At 35.6% G+C, this 21,956-nt stretch overlaps 1 protein-coding gene across 5 annotated transcripts in view; it reads left to right on the forward strand.

Annotated features, from left to right (window-relative positions):
* FAT1 (FAT atypical cadherin 1) overlaps window positions 1–21,956 on the forward strand; it is a 108,274-nt gene that overhangs the window by 71,514 nt on the left and 14,804 nt on the right. For all 5 annotated transcript variants that reach the window (XM_032186392.1, XM_032186394.1, XM_032186395.1 and 2 more), the window contains exons 8-18: window positions 1,645–1,920; window positions 2,137–2,347; window positions 4,453–8,520; window positions 9,155–9,351; window positions 10,776–10,929; window positions 12,217–12,450; window positions 13,782–14,171; window positions 16,122–16,336; window positions 16,756–16,893; window positions 17,226–17,369; window positions 19,436–19,633. In XM_032186392.1, coding sequence (XP_032042283.1) covers window positions 1,645–1,920; window positions 2,137–2,347; window positions 4,453–8,520; window positions 9,155–9,351; window positions 10,776–10,929; window positions 12,217–12,450; window positions 13,782–14,171; window positions 16,122–16,336; window positions 16,756–16,893; window positions 17,226–17,369; window positions 19,436–19,633 — 6,225 coding nt within the window. The remainder of the gene's footprint in view (window positions 1–1,644; window positions 1,921–2,136; window positions 2,348–4,452; window positions 8,521–9,154; window positions 9,352–10,775; window positions 10,930–12,216; window positions 12,451–13,781; window positions 14,172–16,121; window positions 16,337–16,755; window positions 16,894–17,225; window positions 17,370–19,435; window positions 19,634–21,956) is intronic.

Raw genomic sequence — 21,956 nt, forward strand, 5'->3', positions numbered from 1 at the left:
GAGTGTGAGTATTCAATGTGCAGGTATATATTTTACTAAACTACTATGGAAGTGACTGTACTGGACCATTCAGAATTTGATATCAGTTCTTCTTCCAGGATGCATTAAAGTGTATTAATCTATACAGAATTAAAAACAAAAAAAAAAGAGAGAGAGAGAGAACTTTTTTTTTTTGTGTTGCTCTAATAATGATAATCTAAAAAATTGCATACGTAAGGTCATATTCTCTTCATGCTTGCTGTTCATTTTCCAATTGAATTTGTTAATGAATATAACTTTGACCTAAAAGACCTCCTGGATAACCTACCATTAATTTTCTCTCTACTGGAAATCAGTATTTTTTCTTTTTATTTTCTACCTGTAAGTAGTTTCTAATCAATGAGAAAAGAAGCCAAACTCCTTAGTTTCCATAGCAACCTCTTGCGAGGGATTTTATTGATGTGCCAAAGAATTGGTTATTTTCTATTTCTTCTGTTTTCTGAGAATTCTAGTAGGTTGTGGGAGGCAGCATTTTCCTATAAAAAGTGGTGATAGTTTGTATTTGTCACAGGAGGCAAACACTGAAGGATGTGCCATATAATGGATTATGTCTCACTGATCTGGAACGCCTATGAGTAAAATATTTAGGGGGCTGTGCTTGTGGCTGCAGATACCAGTGTGCACACACGTGTACATGCGCATGCCCCTGCTGCCTGGCAGTGGAGCTCAGTATTATTAGCAGTGCATGTTACATTAGGAGCATTGCCATCTATTTGTTGTTCCTCTGCAATTCAGCAGAATCTGTGTGTGGTTCTCATCTTGTCTTGCTGAATTTTTTATTTCATTTAGCAGCTTATTCCAGCCCCACTGCTTTACCAGTATCACATTTTTATTTTGTTTTGTGTAGGGTCATGCTCCCTGTTCTTCTTAGTAAATGGGACTGAAGCAGAATTGTAATTTAGCACAGGCTTCCTTTGTTTTAATTGCTTTTTTATATTTCCTGGTGACCTTGTTTACCCGCAGGTTGTTTTGTGGTTTCAAATAAACTTACAACTTCTTTTTTTTATTCCTTGTGTAGCATTTTATTCTATATCTAACTCTTAAGACTGCACACTTGCCCTCTTCAACTCTCTTATATTACATTTTATGTGCTTGTCTATCCTTTTTTTATTTGAGGGCAATTATTGAAAATAGTCTTTCTGGTAACAATTATTTCAGCTAGCAGAGTGGGTGACATCCCAGTTTTTGGGAAGACCATTGTATTTTATAATACAGAGTTACCCAAAAATTACACACCCACTTCTGTCTTTGTATTCCCAGATTGTCAATTCAATTCATGAGGCTATACTGTGGTGCCTGCAGGGTTTGGTTCAAGACTTTGGTAGTTATATGCAGCTATCTTTTTGCTGTTACTTAGAATAAAATCCTTCAAATCTTCTTAGAAACTCTTTTTGACTTTAAGGAAGGTGAGGCAGATTTGGATTTAGTGAGTCCCTTTTTTCCTCTACCTCTTCCCTATACCTGTCTCTCCTTCTGAAAAGAGAAGAAAAAAATAATAATAATAATAAATGCTTCCATTGGAATTGTATTAGCATTATGATCTAATTTTCATCTTTGCTTCCCAAATATGATTAATGTTTTTCCCTCCCTATTGTATCATTTCAGGTATACATCAAAGTTATAGATACAAATAACCACAGGCCTCAGTTTTCTGCATCAAAATATGAAATTGTTATACCTGAGGACACTGTACCAGAGACAGAAATTTTGCAAGTCAGTGCCACGGACAGAGATGAGAAGAATAAACTCATTTATACTATGCAGGGCAGCACAGATCCCATCAGTCTTAAAAAATTCCGTCTGGACCCTGGAACTGGATCTCTTTATACTTCAGAGAAACTGGATCATGAGACCATGAACCAGCATATTCTCACAGTAATGGTAAATAAGCACAATATTTGTTCTGTATCCTATAAAAGTTTTTTTCATTAATGTCTTTTTAATTTGTCCCCATAATACAAACATTCATTGATTTTGTGTGTTTAATTTGTATGCAGGCTTTGTCTCTGGTACAGATTGAAAGTTGAATTATTAGTAATGTTTGATGAACTTCAGAGTTATTAGTGATAATTACTAGTGTTATGCTAATTGTTTCAGGTTCGAGATCAAGATGTTCCTGTAAAGCGCAACTATGCTAGGATCGTCATTAATGTTAGTGACACGAATGACCATGCTCCATGGTTCACCAGCTCTTCTTATGAAGGAAGGGTATATGAGTCAGCAGCTATTGGATCAGCAGTGCTCCAGGTTACAGCATTAGATAAGGACAAAGGGAAAAATGCTGAAATTGTGTATTCTATTGAATCAGGTATGTTGACATTCTTACATCTTAGTTCTTGCATCTTTCTAAAATATTATTTGATGATACTTATGATATCCATATAGTTCTGCAGAAATAACCGCTGAATTGTCCCAGTTTAAGTTAAACTTTCTGATACAAGTAGCAGGGAAGGGCTTGCTTTGCAGGGTTCCCTCTAGCCAATTTTAAATCAGGATTGCTATTCTCGTTCAATAAAATATTTAAGAATTCCTTTAATAGCCAGTCAATTTACCATAGAGAGTCCTTCAGATCATAGACCAGAGAAGAATGTTAAGTGCAGCTACTTATTTTTCACTTCATAGTGTCTTCCTGAATATGCCTATAACAATGATGTTCTAATGACAGTGATTTCGAATGGTGTGAATATGGGATGGCACAGATTGAGTTCACTTAGCATGCAGAAGTGAGTTTTGGTTTGGCCCATGAAATCTAGGTACAAGCCTACTATAACTAAGGTCCTGAACCTCCCTATGCCAGAAAAAAAAAGTCATTTATATTTCATTAACTATGTGCTGTACGACCTTCAATCTAGAAAGTGATTTAAAACAAAAGTCCCAGTCACAAGCATAAGAAATTGCATTTTAAACAGAACAGTAGGTAAAATTTGTTCAGTTACGGTTGCATGCAAGGTGTTATACACAAGTGTTTATTCTTGTTTGACATAAGTTATTTTGTAAGGGTATGTAAATTGTATTTTGTAAGCATTATTCGTTTCTTCCTCCAAAATGTTATTTTGTTTCGAAAACACATTTAAACACTATTAAAATGAAGCTGCAATTATAATTGTTTGAACAAGAATAATATATTTGATAAAATTCTAAAAATATGTTTTTTTTTTCTGTTATTTGTAAAAAATACTACTTTTTTGCTAGGCAGGACACTAATGTTCATGAAATTTTCCCCTTTGCTAGTTTAGTAGTTCTTGTTTTATCAATGCCAAAACATTGTAAGAAAAATATGTGTATGCATGCTGTCTAAAATTAAGTTAAACCCTGTTCTCTTGATTTCTTCTAGCTTTTTATAGGAGTAAATGTAAGACTTAGGTTAAGTTTATTTTATAGGACCGGGAGGTTAAAGCATTATAATTGATATTCTAAGCTTATGGAAGGAACATTCCTTAAATGTTTGTAATTACTGTTTAGATTTGTAATGGGATATTCTAAGAATGCCACTGTGTTTAGAGCCTCCACGTAAAAAAAAAAAAAAAAAAAAAAAGACCAACAATCTTTTGCCTACTTGTATGCATAACTCAGAAGTTCTTAAAATTTTTTTCCGTGCTGAGAACATGGCTTTAGTAACATAAATTTTAAGGAAGTAAAATGTTAAAACTCACTATATTTAGTACATGAGCTGAATATTGTGTGCCGTGTGTTCTTTATATTTGGAAGTATAAAGAAAACAAATGTTTATCAAGTGGCAGCTGGCAATAATTAGCAGGTAGTATTATTTTTTTCCCTAATACTTCATCACAAGGAATAACTTGCCTATGTATTAATATGAAATTAGAAATGCAACTTTTGATACAGTTCAGAAAGATTAATTTTGAAGCAGTGCTTTAATGCTTAAACAATTAACATGATGACAATTAACACATCATTAAAACATTTCAATTTTTCAGAACAGTCTAGTTATTTTAGATCATGAAATTTAACTTGTGTTCCACTGATGTTAATTTATGAACATAATTTTTTCAACTTCAGTAGATACTTAAGTGGGCTTATGCACAAACTCAGTTACAAAGATAATTTAAAGAAAATAAATAATTTATAATGTTGAAATTTGCAGAGTACTTGCCATCTTTTGAGGGTTTTTTTTGTTTTTTTTTTTTTTTTTAAATGAAAAATGAGTCAAATATTTTGCATTTATTTTCAAGTCTTGGATAGCTCTACTAACTTTTTATGGTTCCACAAATAAACTTAGAATTAGTGCGAGCTCTTCATGACAGAAAACTTTGAGAGGCTACAAATGATTGTTAAACAAAATTGTCTTTATTTTCTCTGTCTGTTTTAGTACATGGCCAAATAAACTTTTGTTTTGTTTTTTTTTAATTTGTATATACCTTTATCTTAATTACTTTTCTTTTTTTCTCATAGGCAATATTGGAAATTCCTTCTTTATAGATCCCATCTTGGGTATGATTAAAATTGCAAAGGAATTAGATCGTAGTAACCAGGAAGAATACAACTTGATAGTAAAAGCTACAGACAAAGGAGATCCTCCAATGAGTGAAGTGACCTCTGTGCGCATATTTGTTACAGTTTCTGACAATGCCTCACCAAAATTCACAGCCAAAGAATATTCTACAGAAATTAGTGAAAGTGCCAGCATTGGCAGTTTTGTTGGAATGGTTACAGCATACAGTCAGTCTTCAGTCATTTATGAAATAAAGGATGGTAATATAGGTGATGCCTTTGCTATCAACCCCAACTCAGGCGTCATTGTTTCTCAGAAGATTCTTGATTTTGAAACTTTGCCCATTTATACATTGACTGTGCAGGGAACAAACATGGCTGGCTTGTCCACTAATGCAACTGTTTTGGTCCATCTTCGCGATGAGAATGACAATACACCAATTTTTATGCAGGCTGAATATACAGGACTCATCAGTGAATCAGCTTCAATTAACAGTGTGGTTCTAACTGACAAGAATGTCCCATTAGTAATTCGAGCTACAGATGCTGATAAAGAATCAAATGCTTTGCTTGTTTATCAAATTGTTGAACCATCTGTCCGCAAGTATTTTGCCATTGATTCTAGCACTGGTGCCGTTCGAACAGTAATGAGTCTGGACTACGAGGAGACAAACATTTTCCACTTTTCAGTTCAAGTACATGATATGGGGATACCACGTTTATATGCAGAATATGCAGCTAATGTTACTATTTATGTAATTGACATCAATGATTGTCCTCCTGTGTTTTCAAGAGAGTTGTATGAGACATCCATTTTGGTTCCAACCTATAAAGGCGTGAAAGTCATCAGCGTAAATGCCACAGATGCTGATTCAGGCGTTTTTTCACAATTAATTTATTCCATTATCGACGGCAACATTGGAGAAAAATTTGCAATAAACCCTAAGACTGGAGATATAACAGTACAAAATACAACTCAGTTACGAAGCAGATATGAATTAACAGTGAGAGCATCTGATGGCAGATTTGCAAGCACTGCATCTGTAAAAATTAATGTGAAAGAAAGCAAGACAAGCCAGCTGAAATTCACACAGAGTTCTTACTCTGCAACAGTGCAGGAGAATTCCACCGAGGCAAAAACAATAGCTGTGGTTACTGCTATAGGGAATCAAATAAATGAGCCTTTGTTTTACCATATTCTAAATCCAGACAGCAGATTTAAAATAAGCCCAACTTCAGGAGTCCTTTCAACAACAGGAATACCATTTGATCGTGAACAGCAAGAATCTTTTGATGTGGTCATAGAAGTGACAGAGGAACATAAACCATCAGTTGTTGCACATATTGTAGTTAAAGTGACAGTGGAAGATGTAAATGATAACGCTCCGTTTTTTGTTAATCTTCCGTATTATGCTGTTGTTAAAGTAGACGCTGAAGTAGGCCATGTTGTTCGACGTGTCACTGCTGTAGACAAAGATACAGGCAGAAATGGAGAGGTACATTACTATCTTAAAGAACATCATGAACATTTCCAAATTGATCCAACTGGCGAAATCTCACTGAAGAAAAAGTTTGAACCAGACACACTAAATAAGGAGTACCTGATCACAGTAGTGGCAAAAGATGGAGGAGAACCTGCTTTTTCTGCTGAAGTTATAGTCCCAATTACAGTTATGAATAAAGCTATGCCAGTTTTTGAAAAGCCTTTCTACAGCGCAGAGATACCAGAAAACATTCAGCTCCATAGTCCTGTTGTACATGTACAAGCAATCAGCCCAGAAGGACTTAAAGTGTTTTACAGCATCACAGATGGAGATCCTTTCAATCAGTTCACTATCAACTTCAACACTGGAGTTATAAATGTTGTTGCCCCTCTTGACTTCGAATCTCATCCAGCCTACAAGCTGAGTATTCGGGCAACAGACTCCCTAACTGGGGCACATGCTGATGTGTTTGTAGACATAATAGTGGAAGACATCAATGATAATCCTCCTGTGTTTACAGAGCAGTCTTACACTGCAACCCTTTCTGAGGCATCTGTCATTGGAACATCTGTTGTACAAGTGAGCGCTACAGATGCTGATTCTGGAACAAACAGGGGGATTTCCTATTATTTGGTTGAGGATAACAGTGAAAGTCATGACTACTTCCACATAGACAGCAGCACTGGACTCATTCTCACAGCAAGAACTTTGGACTACGAAAAAATTCAGCAACACAAGTTACTAATAAGGGCAATAGATGGTGGCATGCTGCCCTTGAGCAGTGACACTATTGTAACTGTTGATATAACTGATCTCAATGACAATCCCCCTCTTTTTAACCAATTGCTTTATGAAGCTAAAATTAGTGAACTGGCTCCCCGTGGACATTTTGTGACATGTGTGCAAGCCTCAGATGCAGATAGTTCAGATGTTGACAAGCTGGAGTACTCCATTCTGACAGGCAATGACCAAAAGAATTTTGTAATTAACAGTAAAACTGGCATTATCACTGTCTCAAACCTACGCAGACAGATGCTAAAGTCACATTACAATCTTAATGTGTCTGTTTCTGATGGGGTTTTCAGAAGTTCAGCCCAAGTTCATATAACTGTAACCAGTGCCAATATGCACAGCCCTGTTTTCAGCCAGAATGAGTATGAGGTTGAACTAGCTGAAAATGCTCCATTGCATACTTTGGTGACTGAAGTTAAAGCAACAGATGAAGATTCTGGTACTTACGGCCACATCACTTACCACATTGTAAATGACTTTGCCAAAGATAGGTTTTATACAAATGAGAGAGGGCAAATATTTACCTCTGAAAAGCTTGACCGTGAAACACAAGCAGAAAAAGTTATTGCCATTAGTTTAATGGCCAAAGATTCGGGAGGAAAAGTCGCTTTCTGTACAGTCAATGTAATACTTACAGATGACAATGATAATGCTCCTCAATTCCGAGCAACAGAGTATGAAGTAAATATTGGATCTGATGTTCCACGGGGTACTTCTGTCATTAAAATCTGGGCTTCTGATGCTGATGAGGGTACAAATGCAGATATCACATATGCTATTGAAGCAGAGTCTGAAAATGTTAAAGAGAATTTAGAAATTGATTCATTGTCTGGTATCATTACTACAAAAGAAAGCTTAATTGGATTAGAAAATGAGTTTCTAACCTTCTTTGTTAGAGCTGTCGATGGTGGATCCCCCCAGAAAGAGTCAGTTGTTCCTGTCTATGTTAGAATACTACCACCAGAAGTGCCTCTTCCAAAATTTTCAGAACCGTTTTATTCTTACACGGTTTCCGAGGACATTCCAATTGGAACTGAGATAGATGTTATCAAAGCGGAGCATAATCAGACTTTGGTATATAGTCTGATTAAAGGAAACACTCCTGAAAGCAATAGAGATGATTTTTTTGTGATTGACCGACAGACTGGAAAGCTGAAACTTGAGAAGAATCTTGATCATGAAACAACTAAGTGGTACCAATTCTCAGTGCTAGCACAGTATACAAATGAAGATTATAATGTTGTTTCCACTGTAGAGGTAAGCATTCAGGTAAAAGATGCAAATGATAACAAACCAGTTTTGGAGTCTAATCCATATGAAGCATTCATCGTAGAAAACATGCCAGCTGGAACAAGAGTCATCCAAGTTAAAGGCACTGACTCAGATTCAGGACTCAACGGGCAGGTCACTTACAGCTTAGATCCTTCTCAAGAACTGGACATTATAGAGTCTTTTACCATAAACATGGAAACTGGCTGGATTACGACTCTCAAAGAACTTGACCATGAGAAGCGAGACAAATACAAAATAACAGTGGTCGCATCTGATCGGGGTGAAAAAATTCAACTGTCTTCTATGGCTGTGGTTGAAGTTACTGTTACAGATGTGAATGACAATCCTCCACGCTTTACTGCAGAGATATATAAAGGAACAGTCAGTGAGGATGACCCTCCTGGTGGAGTAATTGCCATCTTAAGTACAACCGATGCTGATACAGAAGAAGCCAATAGACAGGTCTCTTACTACATTACAGGTAACTCTTTTTGAGTAATGTCATAATAATCATTTGAGTAGTCCTGGAATGAAGTGCGGTATAACTTAATCCTTCAAATTATTGAAGAACACTAGAAATCATGTAGCTGCAGAGAAAGAATGTGTGTGCCTTAAAATGAAATAAGGACTTTGGGGGGGGGGGGGGAAGGGAAGAAGAGTTTTAGAAAACAGGTCTTTGACTTTCTCTTTGACATGTGCTTTGCTTAACATGCTTTCCTAATTTTTTGTTTGCTTCCTATATATCGCATTTTATTAAGAAATATAGATTTACACTAAAATCAATGATGCATTTAAACAAGGAATCCAAGAAATATTGTAAAATAAGTATTGCTTTCCAGTGGAGTATTCTAATGTTATTCTTTCTGTGTAAGTGTCTTATGATGTTATCTATAATGCTACATGAATCTCTATATTGATTTTTATAGATCCTATTGGCAGCAGTTAGGTTTGTTGTATGAGCCATCTACTGACTATATCTACCTGAAAAATGAAGCTCTTTCCATATAAAGCCACAGAAAGTGCTTGATTGCATTTGGATTTTTTCTTTCAAAAACTATGTTGACAGAGCAACATTCTCCCTCGTCTTTAATTAAATGCTTCTTTTCGTATTTTAGGAGGTGATCCCTTGGGACAGTTTGCTGTTGAAAATATACAGAATGAATGGAAAGTCTATGTGAAAAAGCCCCTGGACAGGGAAGAAAAGGACAATTATCTTCTAAATATTACAGCAACTGATGGGACATTTGCAACTAGAGCTGTGGTGGAGGTTAAAGTCCTTGATGCCAATGATAATAGTCCTGTTTGTGAAAAGGTAGGCACAGTCTTCTATCTTCCGCGTCCAGCTGCTTCTGTAGGTAAAATGTAAGCACACTTTAGCTGAAACTGCTTCTCAGGAGTTCTCAGGATACAAATAGGTATTCGTTTTATGCTGGTAACAGAGCTTTGGACTACTAAGATACTGGACTAGTACTGCTGTCAAAGAAAGCAATGGACAAGTTTCTGTTAATAAAAAAAAAAAAAAGCAAACAACAACAATTCATTGATGCAATTTTAACGCTTTATGGGTGTTAAAAGAGTACGAGGAGTATTTTAGTTCATTTCTCCTGTGTTAGTGCATGCTTTCCCAAATATGAATTGTTCTAAGCTACTGCCATTATAGTTTATATGCTCTTTTTTCTGAAGGAAGCAAAGCCAAAGAAAGCCACATACCATCACTTAGTTGATGTATTTGTGATAAGAGTAGATGAGTTGAAAAGACTGGAATGTTTTCCTGCAGATGCACTCAGCAACATCAAAAATCTGTAATCCATAAACGTTTTCTTTTTACTAAACTATCTACTTTACCACATTTGATAGTCTGCAAAAACAGATATGAAAGGTAGAGAATGGGAAAATGAGGGGGAAAAAAAAAAAAAAAAAAAAAAAACAAACAAGAAGGGGGAAGTATGGCTACATTATAAGAAACCCCTAGATTTTCATAGCCTTTTTTTTTTTTTTTTTTTTTTTAATTAATTTTAGCATGATTGGATTCTTCATAGCTGTCTTGTTGAGCACAGATTTGATGTTACTGGGTAGAAAGACAAAATCTTTTCTTGTCCTAGGAAGGATCAAGTATACAGTGACTGATTCTTTTTAATAGTCAGTGATCACTTGCATACAAATTATTGTAGTTAAATACAAACTGGAAAGTCAGTGTTTTTAGCTTTATTCTTTTGATAATATTGGTGTTATAAGTCTCAGTCCTAATTGAAATCACATCCCTCATTTAAATGAACTGTTAGAGTGCTCAGAGACTTTTAAACTGAAAGCTTGTATTTCATGCACTGTTACATAAAATATCGACGTCAGTTTCTTCTAGATTGAGTCAGACCTAGACAAGTTGATTTACTGAAAGAGGAAAAAATTGCCAAAAATTCAGAACTCCTACCTTGGGAATGTACTTAATTAGCAGTTAATCAGTGACAAGTGGTTAGAGTTCTTAACTATGCATTGACACCCAAGAGTCCCTGTGGTTTCAGTAATAATTAGCTTTATGTGTAATTTAATAAATGTGAGGTAATTAATTGGAAAATCATAAGCCCTTATCATTTTCAGGTATTTCATTCTCCAGTTCACTTCATGTTTTTCCAAACATTGAAACAGAATATTATCTCATCTGTCGTTCTTTCCATCCCCTTTCCAAGCCCTACTTACTCTACGTGTTATGTCCTTCAATGAAATTTTAAAATCTTTCAGGCTTTATACACTGACACTGTTCCAGAGGATGCCCTTCCTGGCAAACTCATAATGCAGGTATCTGCTACAGATGCAGATATTCGTTCCAATGCAGAAATTACTTACACATTGCATGGCACAGGAGCAGAGAAGTTCGGACTCACTCCAGACACAGGTAATAATGCTTTGCACACAAAATTGTAATTATCATGTAATTTTATAAAATGTTATATGATTACATTAAGACATGCATAAAGGTCAGTATTTTAAGCTTTGCATTATGGTTGAGTTTGTTATGTAACTGTTATTTAAATTGTGAGTTTCTAGTACAAATACTAATAATATATTGATTAGAAGTCAGGGAAAAGGCAAGTGTTTAAAACACGAGGAACTAAAGAGTAAATAAGGTAACTTCCCAGAAGCCAGAAACTTCATGCAGAAGGGACTGGAGTAAAAGTACACCATGAATGTTGTGCTTTTTATATTTTGTTAGTAGCGATCATAGTTTGTAAACTGAGAATATCTTAATTCAGATTCTCTCTTTGCCATCATTTGGTTTGGTATGTTAAATAGGCTGAGGTTAGAATGAGCAACACATTTCCTTTCTGTAGTAAATACCAAAATTGCCTCCAATTTCACTGGAATCATTTTAAAAGCAAGATAAACTTTTAAATTCCCTGGCTTTGTTTGGTTTTCATTGCATTCATATCTTCTGGGTTATAAGGTAGGTCAATGCAATGTTCACTTTTTATTTCATAGGGGTAGACTTTGTCACCTGTGTGCTATGCTTGCATGTTGTTACATAAATTCAGAATTGTTGGGGCTAGAATACTTGCAAACAACATTTCAGAATACTTTTTTTAATCAGTCAAAAGAAGACAATGACTATACTTTATGCCTGTCATCATGTTTTCTGTCACTTGGGTAAGAAAGGCTTCTAGAATTTTTTCTGTAGCAGCATGTTATATTTGATGGTGTGAATAGCTCTGTTTATTCATTAAATGTTAGAGGAGAGGGCCAAGTCAATACCTGTGGAAGAAACACAACAAAATAGCCCAGGACTTCACCTTGCATTTTATTAAAACCTGTGTTCTCATATTTTAATTTTCTTTACATAGTAACTTATTAATTCATGATTGTACATACATTATCTCTGGACTATTGGGTATTCTTACTCTAGCTAAATTCTTTTTTCAGAAGAATTTGGGGGAAAAAAAAAAAAAAAAGCCAAGGGTTTTAGTATTTAATCTCTTCAAGCACAAAAGGCAGGCCAATAACACGCTTTGTCCAAAGTGGAACTTATTAGTGCAGTACAGCTGCTGACTTAGCCACTGATTAAATTATCCTAAAAAAGAAAATTGTTGTTTTGTTTTTCTGAGTACAAAGATTTTAGAAGAGAGCATATTAAAGTTACTTGATTCTTGCAACTTGTATTAACTTATATTTGTTATTCTGTTTATAGGTGAATTGAAAACATTAATGCCACTTGATCGTGAGCAGCAAGCAGTTTATTACCTTCTAGTGAAAGCCACAGATGGAGGAGGAAGATTCTGCCAGGCTAATATTATTCTTACTCTGGAAGATGTGAATGATAATGCCCCAGAGTTTACAGCTGATCCGTACTCCATTACAGTATTTGAAAACACAGAGCCTAAAACCCTTTTGACAAGAGTGCAGGCAACAGATGCAGATGCGGGTATGCATTCTTTGACCAATACTTTTGTCATGGTCTCAAAGTTACAGTAATGTTTATTTAGGCTTACCCTGAAAGGTGTTAAGTCTTTCAGTGGAACTGACAGATTTTCAATACATCTCAAGATCAGACTCCTGAAAGATATATTTAGGTCTACTAAAGCATGTAACACCTGACATCCATATGTGAGTGGCTTGGAAAACATCCCTTTTGTCTCTCTCTGTTAAAAAGAAGAGGGAGGAAGGAGACAGAATTTAGGTTATTTTTTGTGTGCTAAATTGTTACGGTCAGTTACATCCTTTTACTCCTGATGTAAGTGAAAGAAGACCAAATATACTTGTGTAAATATTTATTCATAGATTTTGAATGTGCATTCCTCAGGAATGGCATTAATGATCACACCATAAAGATAACCGGTCAATTAAAATTTTATGTAGGGAGTAGATGATCTTAAGAAGATTTTAAGAAGGCCACTTCCAACTGCACTACTCTATTCTATTCTAAAAGCATATGCTGCCCATTAAGATTTTTGCTATCTCTTTCATCACTGTTTAGTTATAATTATTTAAGTGAACGTGAACTGAAAATGACTTTAGATACATGTAGAATTCGTTCTTAGGCTTTGTTTTTGGAAGGAAGAACAAAACAGCATAAAGTATTTAAAAGTGTATGATTTCCATATATCAGCATAATTAATAGTTGCCTTAGTCTCTTGAAACAACTAACCTGCTTTGTGCTATGATATAGCTAGGTTGCTGAATTGAAAGGCAGCAGACAGATGTTTTCACACTTCACTACTCTTCGAGACTCTGGAGCAAAGTACTTGGTCCAAAACCCTGTAGGCTTTTTGTTTGCTCTACTTTACAGCAGTGTTTGCCAGAAATGACATTCCTGTTAATTTTGGGTTATAGTTCTTAAATAAACTTACTGGAATGATGTCTAGTTATTTGATACAGCCAAACTCTTCCATATCCTCCTGTGTTATTTTTTAAGCCTGCTAAGCAGATGCTGTTGTTCTAAAGTTATAATTAGATTTGTATTACTAATCGTTTCATATTAGCTAGTACTGTGACTGAAGCAGAACCATGCTTCATATTTTTTTGTCTTGCAGAAAATTGGTGCAATGAAGTGTTAGCTTATTTTTTTTTAATTAATTACATCTTTTTGTAAATCATTCTGGCCTTGACAGGAGCCTTTAACTCCTGTTGAAATTTACTTTAGCGTGAATGATAGTATTTAACATGCATATTATATTTCTATAGCTATCAGACCTGTTATTACGTTGGTGTATTTTGACTGCTGATTCAAACTCTGCCAATGTTTTCAAAATGCAGGGATGAACCGTAAAATCCATTATTCACTGGTGAACTCTGCAGAGGGCCAGTTCTCTATTGATGAATTCTCAGGAATCATCCAGTTGGAGAAGCCTTTGGATCGGGAGTTACAAGCTGTGTACACTCTGATTTTGAAAGCTACAGATGAAGGTTTACCTAGAAGACTTTCTTCCACAAGTAGCCTCATAGTTTCCGTTTTGGATATAAATGATAACCCACCTGTATTTGAGCATAGGGAATATAGTGCAAGTGTATCAGAAGACACTTTGGTTGGAACTGAAGTTCTGCAGATCTACGCTGCAAGCAGGGACATTGAAGCCAATGCTGAAATCACATACTCAATAGCCAGTGGGAACGAACATGGAAAATTCAGTATTGATTCAACAACAGGTAACAGATTGCAACTGGTCTTACTGCAATGTTTATCCTGAAAGGATATGTTAGTCTCACCAAGAATAGTGCTTATACTATGTTCTGCAGTAATTCATCCAAATATATAATGCATAATCTATGTGCATCATCCATACCACCATCCTGGCTGTGAAGCCAGCGCTACTGTCTATTTACCTGTTTTGATGGGATGCCTACTAAATGAGTGCAACAGAAGGTAGAATAGTAACTTCATTTATTGCTATTATTATTATTCGAGTTAGATTCATAGACACAGATCCATATAACCTGACTGATCTATATAACACCTGGCTGGCAGTGCTGGGCCTGATTCACCCCAGGAAAGGGAAGGGATTGTCCTGCTCTGCTCTGGGCTGGTGCGGCCTCACCTCAAGCACTGTGTGTAGTTATGGTGTTCCAATGTAAGAAGGACATAAAACTGTTAGAGAGTGTCCAAAGAAGGGCTGTGAAGATGGTGAAGGGTCTAGAGGGCAAGACATATGAGGAGTGGCTGAGGTCCCTAGGTTTGTCCAGCCCAGAGCAGAGCAGGCTGAGGGGAGGCCTCATGGCGGCCTGCAGCTCCTTCAGGAGGGGAGCAGAGGGGCAGGCGCTGAGCTCTGCTCTCTGGGGACAGTGACAGGACCCGAGGGAACGGCATGGAGCTGGGACAGGGGAGGCTCAGGCTGGGGGTTAGGGAAAGGTTCTGCATCCAGAGGGTGGTCAAGCACTAGGACAGGCTGCCCAGGGCAGTGGTCTTGGCACCAAGCCTATCAGAGTTAAAGAAGCATTCAGACAAAGCTCTCAGATGCATGGTCTGATTATTGGGTTGTTTTATGTGGAGCCAGGAACTGGACTCGATGATCCTTGTGGGTCCCTTCCAACTCAGGATATTGTATGATTCTAAGATATAGCTGGCAAAAGTAAAGGTTTCCTAGCTGGAATGTTCCCCATCCAGGGAGAAAGACATGGTTTTGTAATGATAGAAGCATAATAGTCTTTTCACAAAACCCATGTAATCAGAATGAGTGGCTAGACTCAGTAAAAGAAAGATCAGAAATTAAATTGGCAGGGAAAAATACTCATTGGCCTACAAAGACAGTAATTCTAGAGGAGTTTGATGCAGCATTAAAGAGAGATTGGAATATTCTATTCAAGTGTATATCCAGCGTGACAGTGGAGATTTTAGGCTTGCGTGTTAATCAGATTTAGTCTCTGGAAGCACTTAGGTTCTTAGGAAAAATTTACCCTACTAATGACAATACTTTTGGGTAGAAATCATGACTTTTTTTAACAGTTAACAGCAGTTGTTTATACCAATGCAACAGAAATTGTAATTCTTCCTAATGCTTTTTCCAGTGTGCACACTGGTGTTATAGTATAGAAATACTTTGCTAGTTTAACTTCTTCACATATTTGAAAGACGATTCCAGGAAAACACTCTTCCAGCTGTAAATTATTGTGTATATTAGCAACTGAACTATTTTAACTATTTGGTTAAGAGCTCGCACTTTAACTCAGGTATCTCTATGAATCAAAATCATGATCAGGCACTTCTGTTACTGGAGTATCCTTTGTATTCTCAATACCTGAAATTAATGTTGGTCACAAGGAAAGTCAAGCTAAAGGTGTTTTTGTATTTTGGGTTAATAGTAATTGAAAATATTGAAAAGGACATTTTCTAAACTTCTTCATTATTTTATTCTTTTTTAATTATATAATGTGATCCAGGTAGTTTTAAATTATAAGAATCTTTTGTGGTAATGGCAGGAATTTCTGATTTTTTTTTTTTATGTGTAAAGCCTGATTATCTCACTGTGTAGCTCCAGCTTTACAGGGACAAGTTGAGCCCTGAAAAAGCTGAGTATTCATCAGAACAAAATCAGAAGTTGCAATATATAATACTACAGTAACAGTGGAATTTCTACGGTTTTGTCTTATTTTCTCCAATAGGAGCCATTTTTATAATTGAAAGCTTGGATTATGAAAGTTCTCATGAGTATTACTTGACAGTGGAAGCCACAGATGGAGGCACACCTTCATTAAGTGATGTTGTAACAGTGAATATTAATGTAACGGATATCAATGACAATACTCCAGTGTTCAGCCAAGACACCTACACTGCAGTAATCAGTGAAGATGCTGTGCTTGAACAGTCAGTCATTACAGTATGTATTGTCATTTTTTCCCCTTGAAATATGCTGTCATAACAATCATACTTTCAGTCTTGAAGGAATAAATATTGATTTGAGAATGGGGATAAATGAATAGATAAGTTTGCCACTGAGTAACTGAAAAATATTCTGAAGAATTTTCAGAACCAGCAACATGAAATGCTGTGGGGAAGTATTATATTATTTTGTGTTTTTTTTTTTTTTTCTCCTCATCAGAACAGGACTTAAAATAATTTTCTGAATTCATTCTGAAAATTAAGTGATAATAATATGTTCAGAATACTATGATGTTTCTCCTGAGAACTACGTAATATGTTAGACCAAACCAGCTATGATCATCTTCAGGCTGAGTTTGTTTGAAAAATTATAGAATATACTTAGATTATTTTAAATGATCCTATAATATTCCTTAGGTTATGGCAGATGATGCTGATGGACCTTCCAACAACTATATTCACTACGCCATTATAGATGGCAATCAGGGAAATCCTTTTACAATTGACCCTACCAGGGGTGAAATAAAAGTCACTAAACTTCTAGACCGAGAAAAGGTAAGTTTTCTATACTTATTGAGCAGTGGGGATTTAATTAGGTATTTGCTTTTGATAACCACCATTTTTTGATATATTTGTAAATTAATATTTCAAACATTCTAAAATTATTACAGCCATAACAGAAGTGAAAGCACCTATTTATGTCAATGCCTTCTGGGGTTGGGAGGTAGGGGACATCTGCAAGGGGAGAGAAAGGATTAAATATATAAAGGCAAGCTTTATTGGAGGATTGCACTAAAATATTTCTTAAAATAAAAGCTGAGTTTGTTATTCTTTCTTTATTCTTCATTGAATATGTGATTTTTATTATTATTATTATTATTTATTAGATTTCAGGATATACTTTGACAGTACAAGCTTCAGATAATGGAAACCCACCTAGACATAACACAACCACTGTTAACATTGATGTTTCTGATGTAAATGACAATCCTCCAGTATTCTCAAAAGGAAACTATAGCGTTATCATCCAGGTAAACACATGCAGTAAAGTTTTAGTAATTAAAAAATAGTATTATTTGAGTGTTAATTTGTGACTTTAAATATTCTGCAAGATAAGGTAAATTTAATACTTCCATTTTGTTTTACTGTGTTTTTAATTAATGTTGTCAGTGAGACTGCCTGCTTGAACAAGTATTAAGGGTTACAAAATCCATGTTATGCAGTCTATGTAGAAACTTATTTTGCAAGTAGAGTGTGTCCTTTTTATGTACTTCACGTGTGTACATGTGTATCTATGATACATTGAATTCATATGTACAATGTCCTTAAAATCATACATAATTTTCTATTTATTTTTGATCTTCAAGTTACTGCTTGGGAAAAGATGCTTTAGGTATGTGTTACTGTGAAGCAGATACTCTGCATTGTGACACATAGCTCAGGAGTTAATTCATATTGTTCTCTTCTGGGATCAGAGGCATTACAAAACAGGAGTAGTATTTTGTATGGCTACATACCAATCTTTTGACTAATTTTGCACCTTAGGATGTTAGTAGTGGGCTAGATTCTCAAATGGCTGTCAAGTATTGGCCTGATTCAGAGAACTCTCTACTAAAGCAAAGATAGCAGAGACAGCTTCTGTACTTTTCTTCCTGAACCCAGTAGAGAATGAATGGAAAGGAACAAAAGAATCACGTTAAGAACTCTATACTGGTAATGTAAGTCAGTTCAATTCCTTGGGTCCTTTTGCTGTCACTCGTGTCTGGCCTGGCCTTGTATGACAGATAAATAAGGATCAGGCAGTGCTATCTGGTACACTGTGCCATCCAAATGTACTACTTCTGTTCAAGACCATGTACATGATTTGTAAAGGTACTTTTCCAAAAGAGGACAAGAGGATTCATTTCTACCCAACATTTAGAGTATGCAAGTAAGGTGTCATGATTTTTTTTTTAAAGCGAGAACTGTATTTTTGTGTGTTGTTGAAGGTATTTTGCTTTCCCCAAATACAGTCTTAAGCCAATGTTAGTAATGTTTCCTTTACTCAACTAAAAAAAGAAGACATTTTATTTTTCATTCATATTAGCCCATCCCAGTATAAGGGACATGGAGAAGAAGCTGAAGGAGTTGCCCAAGAATGCTGGTCTGCATTTCCTGTTACATTGGAAATGTACAAATTTGGTCACAGTTGAAAATATGCTTAGCTATTATGAAAACCAAATTAACTTAGTTGTCAAAATGTAAATATTTGTATTTTTAAATTGTGATCCTTGTCTGCTTTGCTTAAAAGGAAGAAAAAAAGAAAAAAGGCCAGGCTGCAGTATCTGATAAAATTAACTTGACAGAATGTCACCTACTTAATCTCTCAAGAACAGAGAGTATGCTTGTTAGGTTTTGCAAGCACGAAAGAGTAGCATTTTGTTATTGTTGTACTTTGGAATAACACTTTTTTGCATTTAAAATATGTATATATAAAAATCTGGTAAATACAGCATAACATAAATATTCTAGGAGAGGTATTATGATTGTTAGATAAGGTTGTATGTGTGTATCAGATGCACGATAAACCTAAGTGTGTGAGGTGTCTGAAACCTGGGGCATTCACATGATGCAAAATTGACATTTTATGGTACAAACTTTTAAACCGGGATTTCATATTTTAACCAGACCATAGCTGTAGTCGGAACAATAATAAGGCACACAGTGGGTTAGACAGAATAGCGTGCTTTTGTAGTCCTCCCAAAAAAAGCATTAGATTATTCTTAACAGGTGTTTTAGCTAAATTTGAAATCTTTGACAACTAAGTAATTAATCTACTATAATTTTAATTCAAACCAAAAGTAGAAATAGATGTACAAGGCTGAGCTACTTTTAACAATCTCAAAGTAAAAAAAATAAAGTTTAAGAGTGTGCTGCCTTTTATTGTTTTTGTCATTATAAACAGAGGGTGGTGTTTTTTCATAATGTTGTCATTCTGATTTCACTGATACTGATTGACTGGATTGACAGTGATTTTTTTTTTCTGTTGTGAAAAATCAATCTCACTGTATATCCTCATTTACAACAAAACCAATGTGGTTGCATTATACATTTATAGGAAAATAAGCCTATTGGATTTAGTGTGCTGCAGCTGGTGGTAACAGACAAAGATTCTTCACACAATGGTCCTCCTTTCCTCTTCACCATCCTGAGTGGAAATGAAGAAAATACTTTCCAGATTAACCAGCAAGGAATACTGACAACAACTGCTGCACTGAACCGAAAAGTGAGGGATCACTATTTACTTCACGTTAAGGTAGGATACACTGTGTCTAGCTGTTTTGTGTTATTAGTATAAATACTCAACTTTTTCCACTCATGCTAAATCCACCACCTTTTCCTGTTACTTGGAGGATAGCCACTTGTCTTTCTCAGAAGATCTTGACATGCTAAGTAGTTATTTGAGGCATGTCCCTTGTGGGAGAATGTTCAGAGAGTCTTGATTTAAATGGAAATCTACACAGGTGTAATAGTAACCTTAATTAAACTCACTGCAAGTGAACCTTGTCTTTCACATGGGATGCATTTTTCAGCCTATGCATTTTGTTTTACTCTGGCATCTATCTAGAGAAGCCAGCAGAAGATGAGTCTCTTGAGCCACCTACTATTTGTTGCAAACTTCCTCTGACAACCATCACTGTGATGCTTGGAGCCGTGAGCTGGACTGCAGTGATAACAATGGAAACAGGGATTTTAAAAGTTTCACGTCATAGCAGTACTGGCATGTTTTTCTGTAGTGCTACATTGTTCTGTCAAGGGCAGTTGAAAACAAATGAGTGGATGGTATCAGATAGCATTCAGCCTTGCTGTCTGATTCTCATAAACAGCACTTTACTTGTAGGTCTCAGAATTTTGCAGTGGCAAAGAATTCAAAAGTGACCCTGAAAGGCAACTATCTGTAAATAGTTGCTGCAGTTGTGCCAAAAGACCAGGCCATGTTCAAAAATCAGAGTTACATTAACACAGAGTATATAGCAAAGTTCTCTAAATACTTTATGTAACCTAACATAAAGTTTAAGCCATTTTTTTAAAAATCAAATCTAGCCCTTTATAATTCAGTAATAAATTAAGAAACTGTGACCAGGGAACTTGAAATTGGTAGGCTAAAAATAGTTGGCCTTAATTCTTACACTTCATTTCCAGATACATGTTTTTAGAAAACTTCTCACCTTTATTTTTACATGGCCTACAGGAATTTCTTTAAATCTCCATGTTATTCTCCTGTGTAATATTGCACATAATTTATGAGCAAATGTGCAGAGTGCTAGACCAGTACTATTTGCTCCAGGGCATAGTGAATTCTGTCCACACTGGGGTAATAATCGTGGTGTATTTGCACATCTCTCTCTTTTCTTTGAGCAAGGAAAAAAAAATCTCACAGGTACTGTGATTTCCTGCTTGAGTCACTGAAATGTGGTATAAGGAGACATCAGTATGAGAATCAGCATAGATAAAGGCTCCATTTCAGTTCTAGATAAGGAATATGAATATTCCTTATATAATATTAATATATATATATATATATATATATATATATATATTTTTCCATATACATGGATGAAAAAGGGGGTAAGGATATAAATCGTCCCCCTGTCAGCTATTTTCTTCTCAGTAATGACCTTATGGGACAGGTTAGCCTTGAAGTGATGGCTCTGTTGGCCTTCCTAGGCTGCATGAGTCCAAAAGAGCAGTAGAGGTGGGCTTTGTTACTCTTTTGTAATGGGCTTTCCAAATTTTTGTCACCTTTTTGCTAAGGGAAGAATGTCAAGTAGTATTTTTCCTGTATGTGCTCTTAGTATCATACAAGATTTGTATGTTTTGTATCTTTTTTCTGAGCAGTAACTGATTTCTATGTATTTTGCTTCTAAAGCATATTCCTATGAATGCATGCAGCTGTAATTATGACTGTTCTGTGGAGCCTTACACTGCCTTTGTCCCTTTTCATGACTTACCTGAACATTTGGTCCTTCCTAACGTGTCTGCCTGTATGAGGAACCTATCTAACACCTTTCTCTAGGTGGATTTATTTTCATTTCCAAGTCATCTAGGCTGTAGGATGCCTGTAAACAGCCTGTCAGTACTCTATCTGTCTTATCTTTAGCATAGCACTTGAAGAGTGTCTTTTTTTTAAGACTTTTTCTTCTTTGTTTCTAATGAATAAAAGGGATATTTTAATGGTACACAGTAATTAAACAAGCATCTTAAAACAAATATACTAATTTAGAACATAGACTTTTCAAAGATCATACATCCTAAAGCAGACTATACTAATGTCATTTTTTTTAATGCTGTTATCACGCAATCTCAATATTTGTACCTGTCTTATCCTTTGATTTAAACGTTCCCTGTCTGGATTCTGGAAGTATGTCACCGTCTTTCAATTGCCATTTATCATCATTTATTATGATAGCTTTTTAAATTGACACAGTGCTATAATTTGCTATTATCTTTTCTTTAGCGAGTCAGCATACACAAGTATGAAGGCATCCAAGACTAAAACTAGGCATTTCCATATCACAAGCCTTCAGTTTCAATGACACACAAAAAAAAACAAATAAATGACCTTCTGGGAAAAATAC

This window comes from Aythya fuligula, chromosome 4, assembly GCF_009819795.1.
Source record: "Aythya fuligula isolate bAytFul2 chromosome 4, bAytFul2.pri, whole genome shotgun sequence".
In the NCBI taxonomy this organism is placed as follows: domain Eukaryota; kingdom Metazoa; phylum Chordata; class Aves; order Anseriformes; family Anatidae; genus Aythya; species Aythya fuligula.